Source organism: Spermophilus citellus (assembly GCF_964194105.1).
Source record: "Spermophilus citellus genome assembly, chromosome: 19".
Taxonomy (NCBI): Eukaryota; Metazoa; Chordata; class Mammalia; order Rodentia; family Sciuridae; genus Spermophilus; species Spermophilus citellus.
This window is the reverse complement of record NC_138201.1, coordinates 9,351,181-9,370,472: the sequence shown is the minus strand read 5'-3', so window position 1 is coordinate 9,370,472 and position 19,292 is coordinate 9,351,181. Positions and strand designations below refer to the sequence as shown.

At 47.8% G+C, this 19,292-nt stretch overlaps 1 protein-coding gene across 2 annotated transcripts; it reads right to left on the bottom strand.

Annotated features, from left to right (window-relative positions):
• Nucleotides 1-3,580: 3,580 nt before the first annotated feature.
• Nucleotides 3,581-18,747, bottom strand: TRNT1 (tRNA nucleotidyl transferase 1). 2 transcript variants are annotated; one of them, XM_081276059.1, is made up of 8 exons: nucleotides 18,683-18,747; nucleotides 17,728-17,900; nucleotides 12,466-12,659; nucleotides 10,432-10,570; nucleotides 7,592-7,718; nucleotides 5,378-5,571; nucleotides 4,515-4,765; nucleotides 3,581-4,423 (listed from the first exon to the last, which is right to left on the bottom strand). In XM_081276059.1, exons 2-8 carry the CDS (start codon nucleotides 17,873-17,875, stop codon nucleotides 4,169-4,171), a joined length of 1,308 nt encoding a protein of 435 aa, XP_081132185.1. In that variant the 5' UTR covers nucleotides 17,876-17,900; nucleotides 18,683-18,747; the 3' UTR covers nucleotides 3,581-4,168. The 2 variants fall into 2 exon arrangements, with proteins under 2 accessions (XP_081132185.1, XP_081132184.1); XM_081276058.1 differs by lacking the exon at nucleotides 18,683-18,747 and adding an exon at nucleotides 18,538-18,581.
• Between the last annotated feature and the right edge of the window lie 545 nt (nucleotides 18,748-19,292).

Sequence of the window (19,292 nt, the reverse complement as noted above, 5' to 3'; positions counted from 1 at the left end):
TAGTTTAATACCTTCAATTCTTACTAATTCTTCCTTGTGGCATCTAACACTGGCAGTGACATCCCCATATGTAATAACAGGTTTTACACACAACAGTCCCCACCCTGCGCACACGTGGGGTGTGGGAATTCTATGGTGTCTGTTAGGACAGATGACACACGAGTGACAGAGGTGGAAAGCACACCTCAGTGCTCAGCAGCAGAGCCAACCAGTGGAACCCTGGCACAACTGATGTTCAAGGCTGAACATGGCAGTGGGCTGAAGCATGCCCCCAATTCATTAAGGTGGAACAGGAATGTGAACAGGGAACTTCCTGGGGCTTACTCTGTTTCGGTGACCCAGGATGGGGGTCTTTTCTTTTCCTCTGGCTAAGGCCTGGGATTTCACATGACAAAACTTAGGGGAAATGTCCTTGGCATATTTTCCATATCCTCCATTCCAGGCTCTGAAAGGGATCTAATGAATTGGGATGAAAATCACATCTGGCTGCTTCCTGCTGAGAATGGGACGTCACCCTTCAGAGTTCTGGAAGAGAACATGAAGACCCTGGAGATTGAGGCTGAAGAGGGGTGTATGTGGGAGGAGCTTCAAAATTGGCATGAGTGAAGTCCTCCTTTTTCAAAAAATCAGGCAGTGGTCACAGAGGGAGATGGCTCCTGGGAGGCGGCTGGGTTTTGACAGGTCTCCCTGAGAAACCCTTTCTTTGAATCATACTTTCTGATGTTTTGATTCTATCCTTGATTGATAGACTATACAAAACAAGAACAGATAAATTTAACCATATGACCATAGCTAGTAAGCAAGCTACACTTACAGGAAAGTATTTAAAAGGTTTAAGCAAAGAGATTGCTTTAGCCAAATTGCCCTGTATTTCCTCATTGTTAAGAGCTGGTCCTTTTGCATTGTCTGTAGCCCGAACCCGAGACTAATTCCAATACATCCAAAGAAACATTATGAAAATAATTAAGTCCCATTAAGTGATTACTTACATTTTGCCATTGAATCTCAGTGTCATTATATGGAACTCTAGTGACATACAACTGGTAATGTTCATGACGTTGATGTCTCTGAGCCCACAGGAAATCTTGTTCTCCTAGTCATATCACAGAATCTTTTAGTTGAATCTCACTTAAAATTTCCTGATCAATATGTACTTGAGTTTGCCAGGTCTCAGTAAAATTCCTTTGAAATTGCTAAATGTGGATACAGAAGCCATTATTCCAGCTAAGATAACAATGCCAGCCATCAACCATCAGATACAACACTGAGCACCTGACAGGGAGCCAGGTGGCTACTGGCCTTTGAGACTCTGAGTTTGTGCTGACTTTGCCATATAGTTTGACTTATCGACTTATCTTTGTAGCATATAGTTCTGCATTTAACATAATACATATTTTGTGAGGCATTATAACCTACTTGAATAGGTTCACACAGTAAAACACTGGAATTTAATACACATGCTGTGAGAAATCCTTATCAAGATGGGTGACATTTTAAAACTTATTAGATTGATCACCATTCCAGATTGCAAGAGGCTCCTGAGTCAAATCTATTTTCCGTATTCCAGGAATCCTAGAGCCGTCTAACCTTAACACTCTCAACTGCACACCTCCCTGCCACCCACCATCCCTATAACTTGGAGCCCCTAAGAGAATACTGTCTGAGGTGATAGGCAGTGGGACTTGGGTCCTCCTCTTCTAGCAGCTCAGTGTATGGACTTCAAAAACTGTCCGCCCTGGGGACAGTCCACACACACACTGGGAACAGGGCCCAGAAGACGCATTAGGAAGTCTGGTGGGACCAGCAGTGGCTTCTTGGGGCCTATGGGTGGCTGAGCTGGGAGCTGCTTTTCTGTCTAACTACAAACTGCTTCTGGGAAGCCTCGGTGCCCTTCGCTAATTAAGTCTTTGTGGGTGTCAGGCGCAGACCCACTGAGGAACTTGACTGGGAGAGAGAATCCCTGCAGGAGTATTATTTGGCAATGGAGGGAAGGGGAAAGAAAGCTTAGTGGTAGAAAACCTCAGACAATCTTTTGACGATCTGTAATAGATAATTTTGAACTTTGGAGAGTTACTGATCAAAGATTTCATCTTGGGCCACCAGTGCAGATTATCTAATTTGTATTGTGGCCAAATTTGAGTGCTGAGCCTAATGAGGCATTTAATCTCGAGGGCAGAATGGGAATAAAAAGTCTCAGAATTGGTAGACAGCCCAGGGGTGTCTCCACGAACTGAATGGGTAGTCCCCATATTTTGGGAGGCTCAACAGAGGGCAAAGCACCCTCTGTACCCCGCATGCTGCCCGTGTGCCCGACTTTTCCCACTGGGGGCTGGGGAAACATCCTTTCTCCTAATCTCAGTGGTGGGGGTCCCTGGTTAGCCAAAAGGTGGTGGCATCTACGTGGTGGAAACTGGACAAATGGGGTCTTGGCTATAAAAACAAATGGCAAGGGTGTCCCTGATCTGGAGGTTTGCTGGGTGTGCCAGGGAAGGGCAGCTGTCGAGGGGGTAGAAGTCGGCCTCCTTTAACATTAACAAAGGCTTTGGTACAAATCCCTTTACTGGCTATTGGCATCAGATCTGCTATCTAGAGACTCGCAGGCTTCGATTCTGAACACGCCTGCTAAAAGGCTGACCCAGCCCAGCCCAGGACGCAACCCCCGATCATGCTCTGGAACTCCTCTCGTGGGCCATAAAGCTGCTGAGAGTGCCGACAGGCAGGTCAGCCTTGTTGGTTTGCTTCATGCTACTGACAAGTGAATCTCGCGTGGGATTCCAGTGTGTGGAGTGGTCCTTGGGCTTTGCAAGTATCCTTTCACTGTCCATGTGGCATAAAGCTGCAAACGTTTAGCAGGTGGTTGGTACCCCAGGGCTGTTGGACCTTAGACTCAAAGCCTTCGGGCAGCCGGCTGCTTGCAGCAGAGGTGTGGAGGGTGGGGAAACGCCTGCGTCCTAAGGGAAGGGTTGGGAGGGTTCATCCCACCTTGCTCCAGCTCCTGGGCAGGGAACCCAGTGTTTGGGACACATGGCATACATGAGGACGGCGGAAGCAACCCTCGGGTCAGCAGGCTTCTCTTTAATCAGGGTTTAGCAGAGGAGCCAATTGCCAATCACGGGGCCGGGATCATCTTCAGGGCAGAAGATGGCGGAGGGCTGAAGCAAGGGTCTGGGTTATAAGGCTTCATTTAGGGTAACTGCTCCACTCCATTCAGGTGGGACAGGAACGTGCCTGGGGTTTATCAGGGTATAGAGGTCAGGTGACCCATGGGGGGTCCTTTTGTGTTCCTTTGCTCTAGCTGAGGCCTGGGATTTTAAATAACAGCTTAGGGAAATGTCCTTGGACTCCTTTTCCACATCCTTCAGTCCACAGATATCTTCATAATACCGTCAGTACTCACCTACTAGTGCTGGTGCCACTTCTTCTCAGCAGTGTGCTCTGCAAAACCTCTCTTAGCAATGTCCAAAAATTGCTACTTGCTCATAGGCTATAAAGATGCTATGGCTGGACGGAAAGGAAAAAGCAGCTGAAACAGACACAGTCTCTGCCCCTGGTGAGAACAGACTCCAAACAGGAAAAGGAAGGGTGTCACCGAGTGTGTATGCCACCGCACACCAAAACCAAAGTGACTTTTATTAAAATAACAGGCTCAAGGATGCATAGGGTTAGGACACCTTACGACAGAACACCACCACCTTCACCCCCACAGTAAAACCCACACTGCTGTGTGCGCCACCCCACGAGCACTTGTGTGTTACACGGGAGTCTTGATCCAAGTGTGTCAGGTGTCTCCAGGCACCGGGCAACCTTCATTTTGGATCTCTTACAAGACCCGGAACCCATCAGAGGCCATCACTGTACAGAGCAGCCCGGGTGGTCATCCCCTCGGCAGACATTAACTTTTCCTGTTGAAGGCAGTTACCAGATGGTAGGACTACCACCCTCTGGGGACATCCGACCCTACTTTTCCAAGAATGCTACGTACAGCCAGACCACTCTGGGAGGAGGCAGACACCCTTTCAGTGCCGGAAGCACAGTTTCACAGTCATTGTCAAGATTTCCTGTGAACCAGCTTGAAAGCAGCTGTCGCCTCCTAAACCTCATCAGGGGAAGCGGAAGGAGAGCCCGTTTACCAGCCGCCAAGGTGTGGCATGGCGTGGCGGGCTCCGGGTCAGCTCTCTGTCCTCTTGATGTGACTGAGGAGCTCCTCCTTCTCCATCCGGTAGCCACTTTTCTTCCACTGTTCGCGCAGCTCCTGCAGCAGAGCCCCAATCTCCTTTCCCGAGGAAATGCCCACCTTCCTGATGTCGTGGCCGCTGATGGGGAAGGGGGGCACCGACCAGCACTGCATTTCCCGGAGGAGACCGTGCTCGCCCTGATACTTGAGCAGTTCACACACACGGGCCGCCGCGTCCGGCTCCCTAGACTAGGGGCAGACACGCATTAGTCCATCACCAACGCTCACTGGGACCTTTCCCACTCAAAAAACAAGTGGGAGCCGGCGAGGCCATACTCACGTCTATGACGAAGTCCTGGTAGGGCTTCAGGGGCTCGGGGCCGTCCGCCCTCCTCAAGTCCTGCCTGTGTTTCACCAGAAACAAGCCAAGATTCTTCTCCTCTCTTGAAATCTTCAGCCTCAGATCCAACTTTGTCACGTCGTCCTGTGCTTTGAATAGCGAGGCCAGGAGAGTCATGGGCTTTGGTGCGAAGCCTTCCACGTTCCCACTGACCCTGTCGAACTCTTCCAGACCCGCGCTGCCAGGCAAGCCTGCAAACCAAGGCCAGCCCACACCCGTTATCCACCGCACAGAAGAGCCTTCCACCCGAGCCAGCCGTCAGTGGAGTACTCAGAAACGCCCTCACGCCACTCATCCTATCCACGGTCTCCTCCCTGTCCCTAGGGTCACTCTCCAAACCTGAGATATCCCGATGTCCTCTCCCAGCCCCATCGGAAGTCCACAAACAGTGGTGACACCTGATCCACAAGGTACGCGGTTTCTAAACTCCCGCCTCCCGCCCTGCTCCACAGAACCCACCCCCCTAGTCCGTGAGCCCCTCTGCCTGTGAACATGAATGTGACATTACTGAATCACCAGCATTGACCGTCCGTCAGCAGAAGAGCAGTTACTTCTGAGTCCCTTGATTCCATCAGAAATTAACCCAAGAAGCAGAGGCCACTGCGGGGGAAGGGTTCCCCGATGACCATGACAAAACTGACCCACCCTAGCCCCTAGATTACCTTGGAAGAGTGTTTTAAAATAGGCCACTTTTCTACTAAGAATTCTGGAGCCAAATGACTCAACACATTTTTCCCTTATGAAATTTTGGAAGTAAGACAATTCCTTGCCAAAAACTCAGACATTTTATAACCTGGTCTCACCTATGTAAGGGGCCACATCGAGATCATAGATGAGGTGAATCAAATGATTTACGTGGTCACCAGTAAGGATTTTCTTCAATTCCACCCAAATCCTCTCTCCCGATATACCACCCAAGCCTTTAGCATTTTCTGTGATGGCCTCCAGAGTCTCGGGATCATGGTCACCGGGTTTGTCCACGATTCTGCCATAAAACCTGTAAGACAAAATCTTCCCTTCATTATCTCTACATACTATACTCCATTATTCCATATTACGTTATACTCCACTCATCCGTTCACTGCAAAGACAATACACAGAACCAGTTAGGTCTAGGAGACACCCAACACACCATCTGGCCAATTCTCCACCTTTGTTTTTCTCCAGATGAAGAAGCCCAAGATGTAGAGCTTTCTCAAGGTGAGACAGAACCAGAACACCCAGGCCTCTGCTCTGCTTCCTGAGAAGCTAAGAACGGCCACCCAGAGAGGACCTGAGGGCACTCCACAGCAGGTGTGTGAAGACATCCCCTGTGAAGGCCCCGTACCAGGCAGGGTTCCCTAACAGAGCAGGGTGACCCCTCCAAGCTCCCGGCATACAACCCACTGCTCTAAGAAAGGCCTTCAAATGGGACAAGTCCACCCGCAGACGCCGCAGCCTATCTCAGAATCTCAGGCCACAAGCCTTCGGGAGCACTGGTCCCACAGTGCGGTCCTAAGATTCACTAGCGTGTCACATAAAATGCTAGATAAATATGGCCGAACTTGTGTTCAAGTTGATGGCTGCTCTTCTGTACATAGAGACTGCTTAAAAGTATTCAAGTTCACAGAAATACCACTTACTGATAAAATATGTTATGATCTGACACAGAACCTTCTGAGAGCGACTCCCAACCAGCAAAGGACACACACAACCACAGGTCACCAGCCAGTTAGGATAGTTCTCACAAGGTCAGAGTCTGAAGTTCAGAATCGCTGCTACTGAAGCACCCAGAGGAGATGAACTACAGGATGGACAGCGGTTTCATACTTGAAAAACACAAGCCACAAGTGTCCATGAGGGTCTGCCCACTATGAACATACTGCAGAAGGGTCTCAAAAACTAACAAGCACACACTGTCCCACTGCCAGGTACACCGAGGGTCACGAGATCATAGTGTCCAAGGCACAGGCACTCCAATGTCGACTGGGAGACTACTCACAACACCAAGAAATGGAAAGGCATCTACCAACTCACAAATGGATAAAGAAAGACAGCGTGGCACATTTAGAACACTATTCGGCCATAAAAAAAGAAATCCTGTAATTTGGGGTAAAACAAGGATGGACTTAGGCTTCTTTATGCTAAGTGAGCTGAGCCAGGCAAAGTCAAGTACTGCATGACCTCACTCCCACAGGACCTTGAAGGAGAAAGGTCCTACCAGAGGTTGGGGGGAGTGGGGCCAGGAGGTGTCAGAGAGCAGGAAGGAGTTCTGCTGTGCTACCACAGAGCAGGTGACGACAGACAATGGCAAATGCACTACACGTTCCAAAGAGCTTAGAAGTAGTGCTCTCAAGACTCTCACCATTAACAAAGGCAGTAAGTGAGAAGAGATAACACGTGACCTGACTTAAACACGACAGTGCTCCCATGGATCAGAACATCACATGACACCCCATAATAATGTGCAAGTTTTCTGTTTTTATGTAATAAAAAATAAATTTTTGATTTTAAAAAATAACAGTCACTGCTAACCACATAACCAGTGTGTACCCTGCTGACCAAGTTCACACCAGCTCTGCGTGTCTTTACACTCTGATTTCCACTGGTCACCTCCCCGGCCTCTTTCACCAGTGTCACCTGTAGTAAGGCACCAAAGCTTCTCCACTGCACAGAGGGCCACAGGCTGCATGAAGACACTGCCACCCACGCCTTAGGGCCCAGCTCAGCGCCTGGCCTGGGACAAGCGCTCGAACCCCAGGACGAGTGAAAGAAAACCTTCAACCCAGGAAAAATGGACTTTAAAAAAAGGACACGAAGCTTTCACATGCAACACATCACAGCATAGAGCCCAGGAATGAGAAGGAACACAGAGCATCTCAAAACCTCTCTCCACCCAGGGCAGGTGAGACACCTCTGCCCATGGACACGGGGGTCAGCGCTTCCCACACCCACACCCACCGGTTCTGCAGACCAGAGTCCCGCTCTGGTGAGATGAAAAACCACAAAAGTTTTAACATTACATTTAAAAGTCTTACCTGAAATATCTTAAAATTCGAAGATAATCTTCTTGTATTCTCTGCTTAGCCTGCCCAACAAATTTAACTTTCTTATTTTTTAAATCTGCATAGCCATCAAAGTAGTCAAATAAGGTACCATCAAAACCTGTTCAGAGGGGAATAAAAAAATCATTATCAGCAAAAATTTTAAAACACACACACAAAAAAAATCAGCTCAAAACTATCACAAATAGTAAAAACTTAGCATATTTCAAACTCATAAAAAATTAAAATGCAGACACTAATAGGATTCCTGTATACACCACAACCACATAATGCTTCCCAGGGGGAAAATGCCGGATCTGTATACGTGGGGTAGGAAGAGAAGACTCCAGACAAGCTAACAGTCGAGTTAACATAGATAAGCACATGCACACGCACCCACTCCCCGCAGAAATCAGTAAGAAAGCCATAAAAAATATTTTTATAATCCTAATCCTAAAACAAATCCATAAGACCTTTCATACTTTATCACAAAAGCAAAACACAAAGCCACACTCAAAATTAGACATAATAAACAGAACTGGGGGGTGGGGGAGGCTGCTGGCCAAGGCCACACCATGAGAAAGGGACACTTCAGGAAAACGGTGGGTGTGTATCAACAAGATGAGTGGCTGACGTCTACTGTGTGCAAAAGATAAACACACAGACCATAGACACAGAAAACAGGCTGAAATACATACAGGAAATACAGCAGCAACTTTAAAAATGCAGATTTCCAGCCTAGTCCTGAGAAATACAATCGTCCACTTTCTAGCTAGGCCAACCCCCAGCGGTCACCAGCACCGCCAGACGGGAGGGGGGGGAGGGGGGGTGCGAGGTAGGGTGCCCTGCCTGTCCACCTCAGGGGTGCCCTTAGGCAGCCTCCTCCTGTGAACTCTGAGGTAAGCCTCTTATTTGTTCCTAAAATGGATGTGAACAAAACCCCACCATTAAATGCCACTGCCTATATTCACTGAAGGGAAAAATGGGCCCAGGTGAGAGCACCACAGAAGGCCAGCGGAAACAGCTGGTCACCGCAGGGACTAAGAATAAGTCAAAACAACACTTGGAACAACCCACCAACCCAGGTGGGCGCATCAGGAAGTGCCCGTCCACCAACCTCTGCTTGACCTCCCCAGCCGACCGGCCAGCTCAGACCTCACTCTAACCGTCCCCGAGGTTTGGGATCTGCACAGGGTGCCGCTGAAAGGCACCACTCTAATGATCAGTGCAGATTTTAAAAGCTCCAGATTAAAGACATGAAAAACAAATCAAAAGGTTTAAAAAAAAAAAAAAAAGAAAACACATGTACTCCTGACCACAGAAAAGCAAACGACATGGTAGGTCTTCATGTTGTTTCTTCTACTAAAAAGCGCCCGACTCTCCCTAGTGACCCTGACCCTGGAGATACTAAGGGTTTGTTTTCAGTAAAGACCAAATTCTGGAGGAAAACCATGGAAATATGACAGAAGCAAAAATCACATGGAGGAAGCCAAGAAACCACTCAGAAACACCAGAACCACTGACACTGGTACGACGAGGCTCGGAAAAACCTGGACAAAAGCAGGACTAAACGGTGAGGATTAGTGAGTATCGTCACTGGTGGCCGTTCTGCTTGTTCTCCATCTCCCATACATAAAGACGCCCTGGTCAACAGTATCCCCCCACAGCCCCGCGGCTTCAGTCAGGATCCAGATCCCGTCACTCAGAAGCTGTGCACCTTGGCCAAGCACCCTGGGTTCAACACCGAGATTCGCCTCACAGAGCTGCCAGGGTCACTGAAGGCAGGTAACGTGCTCTCAGGAGCGCCTGGCACACTGTAAGGGTTCAGCAATGCTATAAAGCCACGGCACCCAGAATGGCTTTTGTTTTGTAAAATATCATGAAAGAGAATATGCACTTTCCCTTTAACTATGCGTACAAGAGGTCAGTTAGATTAAACTGTGACACTGCATCACTCGGCGCAGTCGCAGCCCATGAAGCCTTCACTGTAAGAAAAGAAAATGTGCACCCGCTGGGCACCCCGGTCATAAATCCAGGCTGTGCAAATGGGAGCCCCATCTTGGCTCTTGGACCTGAACTTTGTATTGAACTTCTGGCACTTTCTTTACCTGTCAAATGGGAAACCCACTAAATGAGGGTGCCCACTGGTGTGCCCAGATCCCAAGGGGCCTAGAAATGGCATCTGTCATCAGGTGGTCAGCAAGGGATCCCACACTCAGGCCTACAACTGGCCTTCCCAACCTGACACAAATTGTAATTAGAATTCAAAAAATGACGTTATCGATAATGGTTCAAATACTAACCTAACTCACATCACTTCTGTTGACACAGAAGACCACACACAGGTCTCACCCTGCACATTACCCCTGATGACTGGCAATTCCTAAGACACAAAGCTAAGAAGCCATCTAAGGCTCTGTGGAGGCACAAGGATAAAACAGAGCTGAAGTCATCCCAGTCGTGTGCCACCACATGGGAACAGGGACAGAGAGGGGGCATGAGCACAAGGACAATGTAGAGGCAGGAGCAGCCCATGGTGGGACACGTCTGCTCCCACTGTGCAGATGCAACTAGGAAGCCACAGGCCAGGAGGGGCCAGGCACCGTTCCAACCATTCACAGCCAACAGATCGCCCAACGCTTACGACAAGCAACAGCGTGGGCATCTCCAGTTCCCAGCCCGTGAGCCACGCAGACAGAGCCTAAGCCAGGGACTGTGACTGCAGCCAACGACACCCTCAGCCACACCGGACACACGCCTGAAGTGAAGCACACTACAGGCTTTAAGAGGCACTCCCACAGACTGGACTAAAACATCTCATCTCCACACATTACCTAGAAACATAGAATTTATAGTGAGATCTCTGCGCTCAGCATCTTTCTGCCAGTCGGTCGTGAACTCCACCTCGGCGTGTCTTCCATCAGTGACGACATCGATACGTAGTGTGGTGATTTCAAAATTTTCTTCATGAAGCTGCAATACATTGTTTTAAAAAATCAATATTCAGTACCACTGGATAGACCGGGGGAGTTTTTCTTTTCATCAACTCATGGAACTGTGATCCTAGACATTTGATCTCATGTCTTTTTCAAGCCCACTAGTGCACCTACACCTCGAAAACAAGAATAAGTGAAAAGATACACGGCCCCTCCCCTTGCTCCACTTGGTTTTCAGAATGGTAACAACCAGGGGCTTGGGAGGCTGAGGCAGGAGGATGGCAAGTTCAAAGCCAGCCTCACAACTTAGTGAGGCCCTTTGCAACTTAGCAAGCCCCCGACTCAAAATCAAATATTTAAAAAGAGCTGGGGATGTGGCTTGGTGGTTAAGCACCCCTGGGTTCAATTCCTGGTACCAAAAAAAAAAAAAAAAAAAAAAAAAAGGTTAGCTATAAAACAGCTACCAGTAGATACTTCAGAAAGCCTGGTGATAGCTCTGTGTGTTACTGCCCCAGAGGACCAAGACAGTGACACTGATGATCCTGAGCCTGCAGAAGCCTCAGCTAATGTGTATGTAACAGAAACAGTTAAGGAAGTTTAACAACAACAAAGAATTTCTAATAGAAAAACTTGTAGAATAGACCGTGAACAAGGTTATTTCTACACAGCTGTACAGTACTTGTGTTTTCACCTAAGTGCTATTACAAGGGTCACAGAATTAACAGAACCGCCCAGCATCAGATTTCTCAGCACATATTCCTATTAAGCACTGCATGACTGTCCACCAGGAAAGACCCTTAAAAACAAAAGGCCACTAAAGTTGCAAAAGTGATTCAAAGGTTGAGAGATCAAGTGAAGACGTTCCCACAAAAGTGAAAAATACAAGACATAAGGACAGAGAAAGAGAAGACAAGACCTTCTCAGAAGACGGGCACCTCTCCCAGGTCCACAGGAAGACACTTCCCGAGGAGAAGACCCTCAACGAGGGAATAAGGCAGGCCAGTGAGTACCCTGCACAACAAGGACAAACTCCAAACCCAGAGATGTCTCCTTGGAATTAAAGACACCAGAGTGGGAGGACCAAAAGGCTTCAAAAAGGAAAGAATAAAACCACCAGAGTTCCAGCGAAGGAGAAATCTAAATGGGATCCACTCCTCCGTGGCAATAGCAGAAACTGGAAAACAAAGTCTCCAATTTTCTGACAGAAAATTATTCCCAGATGGAATAACAGTGGGGCCAAGCCAGTTCAGGGTTAAATAAAAACATTTTCATTCATGTGGCGCTTGCTCAGGCCTCACCTACTCAAAAGAGGGGAAAACCAAGAGAGATCCCCACACCGGACCCAGAAAAAGGGAGGTGTAACAAGGAAGCAGTTCCCCCCACCCCCCCAAAAAAAGTCCTGAAACATGGTGTGCTTCACTGGTGGGAAGAACTTTACAGCTCTGCAGAGTGGCACCGAGCGCGTGGCCCAGGGAGAGCTATGCAGAGGACAGCGGCAGGACCACAGTGCACCCCTCCACGCAGGGCTGACCAACCCTGACAGGGACACACTGGGCAGGTGGGAGGAGAGCCACACACCTGCTGTTGACAAGGGCCACAGAGGAGGTCGGGGCAGCATCTTCAAATGCAAAATCAAGAACAAAACCTGCAGCATATGGACTTGTTTTTCTTTTTTAAATACACTACCAATACTTTTTACAGTTAGACTGCATTCCTTTAAGTTACATTTTAAAAAAAGAGAGGGAGCCAGGGCTGGAGGTAAGAGCTCAGTATCAGACTCAGTTAAACATCATGGCTATTAACCATGCAGGACAAAACCCTCGGTAGATATTATTATTAGGTTTTTTGATACTTGCTTTTTCAACAAAAACATTATCATACTTTTTAAAATGACAAAAGCCGCATACGATGTGTCGCCAGCTCTGCACTCACCCGGGCGGTGATGGTCCCGTGCTTCTCCCCCTTGTTGTTTATCATCCGGATGCCGGCTGCCTGGAACATCTCCTTCATCTGCGACGGGGTGGCCGTGGTGGCAAAATCCACATCCTGAGGCTTGACCCCATTCAGCAGATCCCTTACTGCTCCTCCTGCTATTCTCAGCTCGTGATTCTCTCTGACAAATAACTCTGGAACGGCAGAAGATGTTTATTTCTATATGCTTTTTCTGACAACCAGAGGAACAAGGTTTTCCGCCTACTACAGACAGCAGGGATCACAAAAAAGAGCCCTTCCACGTGAAAACGAGAATAAGGCCCACAGAAGGGGCGATGGCCTGCCTGCAGCAGCATGCCTCTGAGACCTGGGTAGGGGCAGAGACTAGGCCGACTTCTCTGCCAACACAGAAAATAACGCCAATTCCACAATGCCAAGGCCTCGACACCAATCCAGATTATTACCCAGAAGGCAGCTTTCTTTCTTGGAATTTACTTCAGAAACCCTTGAGTGTTCTGGCAATTCTCTTTCTGAATACGTGGAGAAGCGGTATGTTCGTGCATGACACTACCAAATACCAGCCCGCCACTCCACGTACACATTACAGCCACAGCCTTCAAGAAACAATCTGCACCTACTGTTTGAAACCCATTCTATGTTCCAGGCAGAACCACATGAACACTGGAATTCCTGCACTCAGCTACACAGGACAAGGCAGAGCAGCTATAACCAAACCCCTACGGTGACAATGACACCATATGAAACCCTCCAACAAAGACATCCACTATGGCCCGACACTGTGGGTGATGCAGCTCCGAGCCAGCCTAAGAGTTTCGAAACTGCACAACACAAAAGCAATTTCTGCCCACGGTGGACCAGAACAGTTAAGACAACTCTCTAAAATGTCTGAACACAGACAAAATGAGAACCCTGTCCAAGACACACCCTAGAAGGACTGAGGACTGCTCCTGACTGACGGACAAGACAGTCTCAATGTTCTCACCTTCTAGGCAAGAACCAAGTCATCCAAAAGTCGCTTCTGTGCCTGGAGAGCATGGAGTGCAAGGCAAAGCCCCACTCCCTGAACCATCCACAGAACCTCTGCAACCCACATCCTCAACTCCCAAGACCCTCTTTCCAAAGTGCTCCAGGACACCTGGTGTGTCCCCGGGGTGCTGGCTTGGGGTCACTGCAGTATCCAACCACATCTAACCCTCATCAGAGATCCAGCAGCCCCACCACAACTCAACATGCAGCCCCCACCCCACCTTCTGTCACCCCACACCCTCTTCCACCCGCTCTTCCAAAGCCTTTCAGCCCCATCTTCCATTGACTGCATTCAGTGAATTTCGTCAAAGCCGCCAACACAGCCTACATTTGTACATACACACAGCTTACACAAAATGGTCTCCTCTCCCATTTCACAGGATAGCAAACCTAGCATTCCTCCCTTGGCTCCCGATAAACTGAACTGCAACAGTGTAACGATTAGAAAGAGTGTCTTGTTGGAAAGTCTACTTTTTTCTTAAGTTTTCATGTTTCAAAGCAAAACACTATCAAACAATCTATAAGAGAATACAAACCAAATATTCCATTCATTAGAGTCTAGTTTAATTAATAAAATAGTTAGAATTAAATTTATACAGACAGCCAATATTTTTAAGGTTCTCCAGCTGGCTTCACTAAAATGAACTTAAATTCAAGGTCACTCAATAAATTGCATTTCAGAAAGACAGATACAGAACCCAAAGAAATCCATTCGTCATTTTGATTATCCTTGTTATTAAACCATTTCCAAAAACATCACAATTCTGGATTTTAAAAATACCACTTTTCTCTGATATGTGGAAGCCAGTCCAACATAAGGGGGAGAATAGAGAGAGAAAGAAATGGAAAAGGAGGGATTCCATCAAAACAAAAAAGATGAGTGTACTGGAGGAAGGGACTCGAGGGGGTAGGAGAAGGCCAGGATAAGTGAGAACAGTGGAAGGATCTGGCCTCCCTGTATGTGAAGACCCCACAGTGACCCTCACCACCCTGTGCACACAAGACACTGCCTGAAAGGAAGAAAGAAAAACTAAACACAGGAAGACCAGGGCAGGGAGGAGAGAACGGGGAGGGAAGAGGAGAGGGAAGGGAAGAGAATCACACTGGGAACGGAATCAGAGCAAATTCTATTCTATGCCTTTGTAACTGTCAAACTCAATCCCAATTTTCTGAATAACTAATAAAGATCCAATAAAAAAGGAAAAAAAATTAATACAATTGAGAAAACACATTTGTCTGTGGAACAGCAGTCATAAAAATTACAGCAAAGGAATGACTCTACATTAACCTAAAGGAGTAGGCGCTATCAGACTTACAGATTCCTTCCACCCTCCATCCTACAGACACAGGGACACAGGCAACATTCCTCTGAAAGCTCACACACTCTCAACAGAGATGACATCTGATACAACTGTGTTTAATTGTAATGTATACCTTCCATTGTGCTCATTTGCTCCAACTACCACACCTTGATAGTGATTGTTAATCATTCTTGTTCACAACGTTGACTGAAGACCATACAGTGTCAGAACTCTTGTAATTATTGCCTATTTTTAATTTTAATTTCCAATCAAATTTTCAGGAACTACTTCCTTTGATTTTGGATTCTGAGTGCCGGCGTGGGGTGGGGATAAGCCAGAGGGACAATTTGAAAGAGCCCTGCATGGCAGGACCATCACTACCAGAAACACTGTCTGTTCCAACAGCCTCCACACCTGAAGAGCATTCACTGCTCCTACTGTCCCAAATACAGGCTTTCTGACATCACCCAGCAAGGACTAGGAACCTCAGGCAAGTGACTGAGGCAGTCCCAGTGAGCACACTAGCCCTGAAGCTCAGGCAAAACTCACCTATAATTAACAACTCGGCCTCAGCTCTAGCCTGGGGAAATAACCTTCAATGTCACTAGACTACACGGTCGTACTAAGTAGGAAAACTTAAACATATGAAATGACCCGACAAACCCTATATTACATGACCATAACACACTGTTCTATCCTCCAGAATTCTTGCAAAAACTGACTTTACACAAGGCAACATAACTATCAGGATTTGATAACTGTTACAAGACCATTTAAACTGCACCAATCAGCAGGCTTTGGACACTGCATTTTACCAGGGCACCCAAGTCTCTACAAAGGAGCAAGGAAGAGATAAAGTGATCAATTTGCTATCTGTGTAACAGTGCATGGAAAGATTGCATTCTTGCCACTTCTATCACAGCCTACAACATGCCCAAATCCTCACTGGCCCGTCTTTCAAGTGCAGGATCCTGGAAGCAACCAGTACCTCTATTTTATACTATTAAGGTTCTAACTCCCTTAGGACTTCGTGTCTTAGCGTGAAGAAAATTCACAAGTTAAACTCGCATTTAGAAACTCAAATGTAACTCTCAGAAGATGTTCAAAAAATTATAGCAGTCAATATCTAGAACCTTATCTCCAAAAAAAGTGCACTATGAGTAGGGATGGGCCACAGAGAATTTCTGCAACTGAGAATGAAAAAACTGGTAGGTAGCTGAAATTGCATAAAAAGAAAGACAATTTTCAGTGAACCCAAAATTGAACCTTTTAGTTCAGTGCTGTTCAAACAGCAACTGCTAGGTATTTGTGGTGATTGAGCACCTGAAATGTGATGAGTCTGATTAGAGATGGTGCTGTGTGTGTTAAAGATAGGACAATTTGGAAGTCTTAGAAGAATACACAATATCTCACTAATTTGTATAAAATTTCATATTGAAATGATATAATTTCACCTACAGTGGATAAAATATGATGTACTGAAAATAATTATTAAAATTATTTTCTTTCTACCTTTCAATACAGTTAATTAGGAAAGCTTACAGAAAGTATAGGTTCATACACTTCCACTGGACCAAGAGTCTCTCTCATTTTTCATTCAACCTAATTAAATCACACTGAAGCCATGGGCATAACCAAACTTAAATTTAAGCCCTTACTTCAAGATTACCTGAAGAGGGGCAGGGGATGTGGCTCAAGTGGTAGTGCATTCACCTGGCGTGAGGCACTGGGTTCGATCCTCAGCACCACATAAAAATTTTAAAAAAAGATATTGTGTCCACCTAAAGCTAAAAAGTAAATATTAAAAAAAAAAAAAAAAAAAAAAAAAGACTACCTGAAGAACATAAAAGAAACAAAAAATTCTGGACCATTTACCTCTCAAATGTGCCTAAAAAGAAACCATTCAATCTCAAAAATAAGAACACAGACTTGGGAATAGGAATAAAAATTTTAAAGTAATGGTTCTTTTACCTTCTGTTCACCAGAATTAATGTGTGGAGTTTAAAAAAAAAAAAACAAAAACCCACAGGTGCTCCTCCATGGAAGGGTTGAGCTGGAGGGAAAGCTGGGGGTGGAACCCCATCATCCACATGTTTTAAATCTCACCAGCAGCTGGGCCTGAAAAGCACCTAGCCCATTCCTACATACATACAACTCAACGCACCCACAAGAGTACCACTAAACCTCCCAGACTTTGAAATGCAGCCATCAGGCTGCTTAGACACCATCAGTAGGTGATGTGAAGGACCTACACTGATAAAACAGTGGCAACATCAAAGAGATGCTGCCATAATCAGACACTGAGCTAAGCCAATCTAAATAGTATAAAATAGTAGAACCTAAATAGTATAAAATAGAGGTACTGGTTGCTTCCAGGTCCTGCACTTGAAAAGACTGGCCAGTGAGGATTTGGGCATGTAACTAATCAATCTAGTGTCCCTCCTAGATTGATTTTGTATGTGCACAAGTGAAAGGAATTTCTATTTGCTTCTGCCTTCAGTTCTCTCAGAAGGCAATTAAACAGAGCTTCAGTGTTTACACATGGGGCTCTGACATCGGATGGCCCAGGTTAAAATCCAGCTCTCCAGTTAATAATACAGGCAAAAGTACTTCCCATTCCTAGGCATGTGCCCTCCTCCAGGTGAAAAGAAAATGTACCCACACATTTAGGATTGATCCCATCATGTAAGGGACTTGGAATCATTCAGCTAAGCCAGGCCCTTTAATGGGGTCAACTTCTCTCTTCTAATGAACCGGCTGTAGTTTTCCATTACCCATAAGAAAGTCTTCCCCCCACTTTCTCTTTTCTCATTAACTCAACAATGACAAAAGTACCCTGTTGGCTACAAAAAGCTGGCCAACCCCGTGCCTCTCCCTTGACACAGGCTTCCAAAGCAAGAAAGGGACCTCTCACCTGTCAGGCTCTTCAATCCTTCCGTGAAAAGGGACTGGAACTCTGGAGACTCTAACTTCATGGTGAAGAGCCGCCGCTTCAGAAGGCACAGCCTACTCCAGCTGCAGCTCAGGACGGGCCGGTGCCGTGGACACAGGTGCCTGAGCATGGAGAGACAGTCCCCAAGCACCCACCTGCAAGCACATGCACAACAAGGAACTTCAAACACGGGACAAAGAGCAATTCCCCTCCTATCCAAATGAAAGGAGGGCCTTGCGACCCCCGGAAGGACCCCACCTCTAAGTGGTGGCTGTCCAGTTCTGTAGCCCGAAGCCCCACGAGGCTCACTGATGTCCTATCTCCTGAGAAGCGGGCTCCGGGGTCAGGAGCGAGGGGGAGACTTCCAGAAAACTTAACTGGAAGACTTGCAAGAACGGCAGGCCTCCCCCAACGGGTCACGGTCACCCCGGGTGGCGCCTGAAACTTTATGACTCAGGGGTGGTTCCTCGGAAGTGAAAATTAGCTGCTTTTCTCACCCCTCTCCTCCCGGCGTGCCCTCTGCTCGGCTTCCACGACGCCCCTGTCCCCCTCCTCCCCCCCGCCCCGGAGCCAGGCCATAGCTGCCGGGCCCCCACGTGACCCCGACCTCGGTGACCGCGCAGTTCCTCGGAAAGCAGGGGCCGAGGAGCGGCGTTTCTCATGGGGGCGAGCTCCCCTCGTAGGGCCACGTGCGGCGTCCTGCATTTCCGCCTCAGAAAACCCCCGGGGACCCTGGCCGTGACCCCGGGTCCTAGGACCCCACCACCCGGGGCGGGAAGGGGCGAGAAACACCTCGGGGACGCGGTCGGGACGCGACCTCCACGCTGCGGCCTTGCAGCCCCGCGCAGGGAGCGACCTCTCGCCGCACCGCGCTCCCGCCTCCCTCAGGACGCGGCCGCGGCGCAACACTCCACAGAACTAGCGCCCGTGCGCTCACCGGCCCGCGCCTCCCCGCCACACGCACTTCCGGGAAGGTGTACGCTGTGATGTCACGACGCACGAGGGCCGGCAGCGAATAGGAAGCCGCGGATGGACGCGGGGGGCGGGGCGTATTCCGACTCTCAGCGCCCCTCCCACCTACGCACCACGCGGCGAGACGCAGGGCCGGACTCCTCACGGGCTCTGGAAAGTCTCGCGAGGCTACGGTGCTGCTCGAGGCTTGCAAGGTGCGCAGAGAGGTTCGCGCTGGATTTCAGAGACTCACAGAGCTTCAGCTCCCCGCTCCTGTGAAATTACTGCTTTGTGTGATCAGAGGCTACGCAGCTGCAAAGTGAAGAACCTGGATTGGATCCAGTCCTTTTTTTATTTTTAAAGGCACAGAAGAGGGCAGAGGGTGGCAAAGACCATGAAGTCCTTTAAATGGGGGGAGGGGTGGGGAGTCTTAATGCAACTTTCAAGTTACTTAATTTTCCAGAGAATTTAACTAGAGAAAAATACTTATGCCATGGTATTTCTCTGGGTTGTTATTACAGGGTCTCTTGCCCTTAGGGAGTGTTGAGTAGCCCAATTTTATAAGCACCAGACTTTCCAAGGTGACATTCAGGGAC

What these genes read in the sequence shown, in the direction of transcription:
- TRNT1 (XM_081276059.1), bottom strand. Translation starts at nt 17,875, where the DNA reads ATGCTCAGGCACCTGTGTCCACGGCACCGGCCCGTCCTGAGCTGCAGC. An exon ending in ACGGGACCATCACCGCCCGG is followed by an intron (nt 10,571 to 12,465) that starts GTGAGTGCAGAG and finishes AATGTATTGCAG; the next exon opens with CTTCATGAAGAAAATTTTGA. An exon ending in CGAATTTTAAGATATTTCAG is followed by an intron (nt 5,572 to 7,591) that starts GTAAGACTTTTA and finishes TTTGTCTTACAG; the next exon opens with GTTTTATGGCAGAATCGTGG.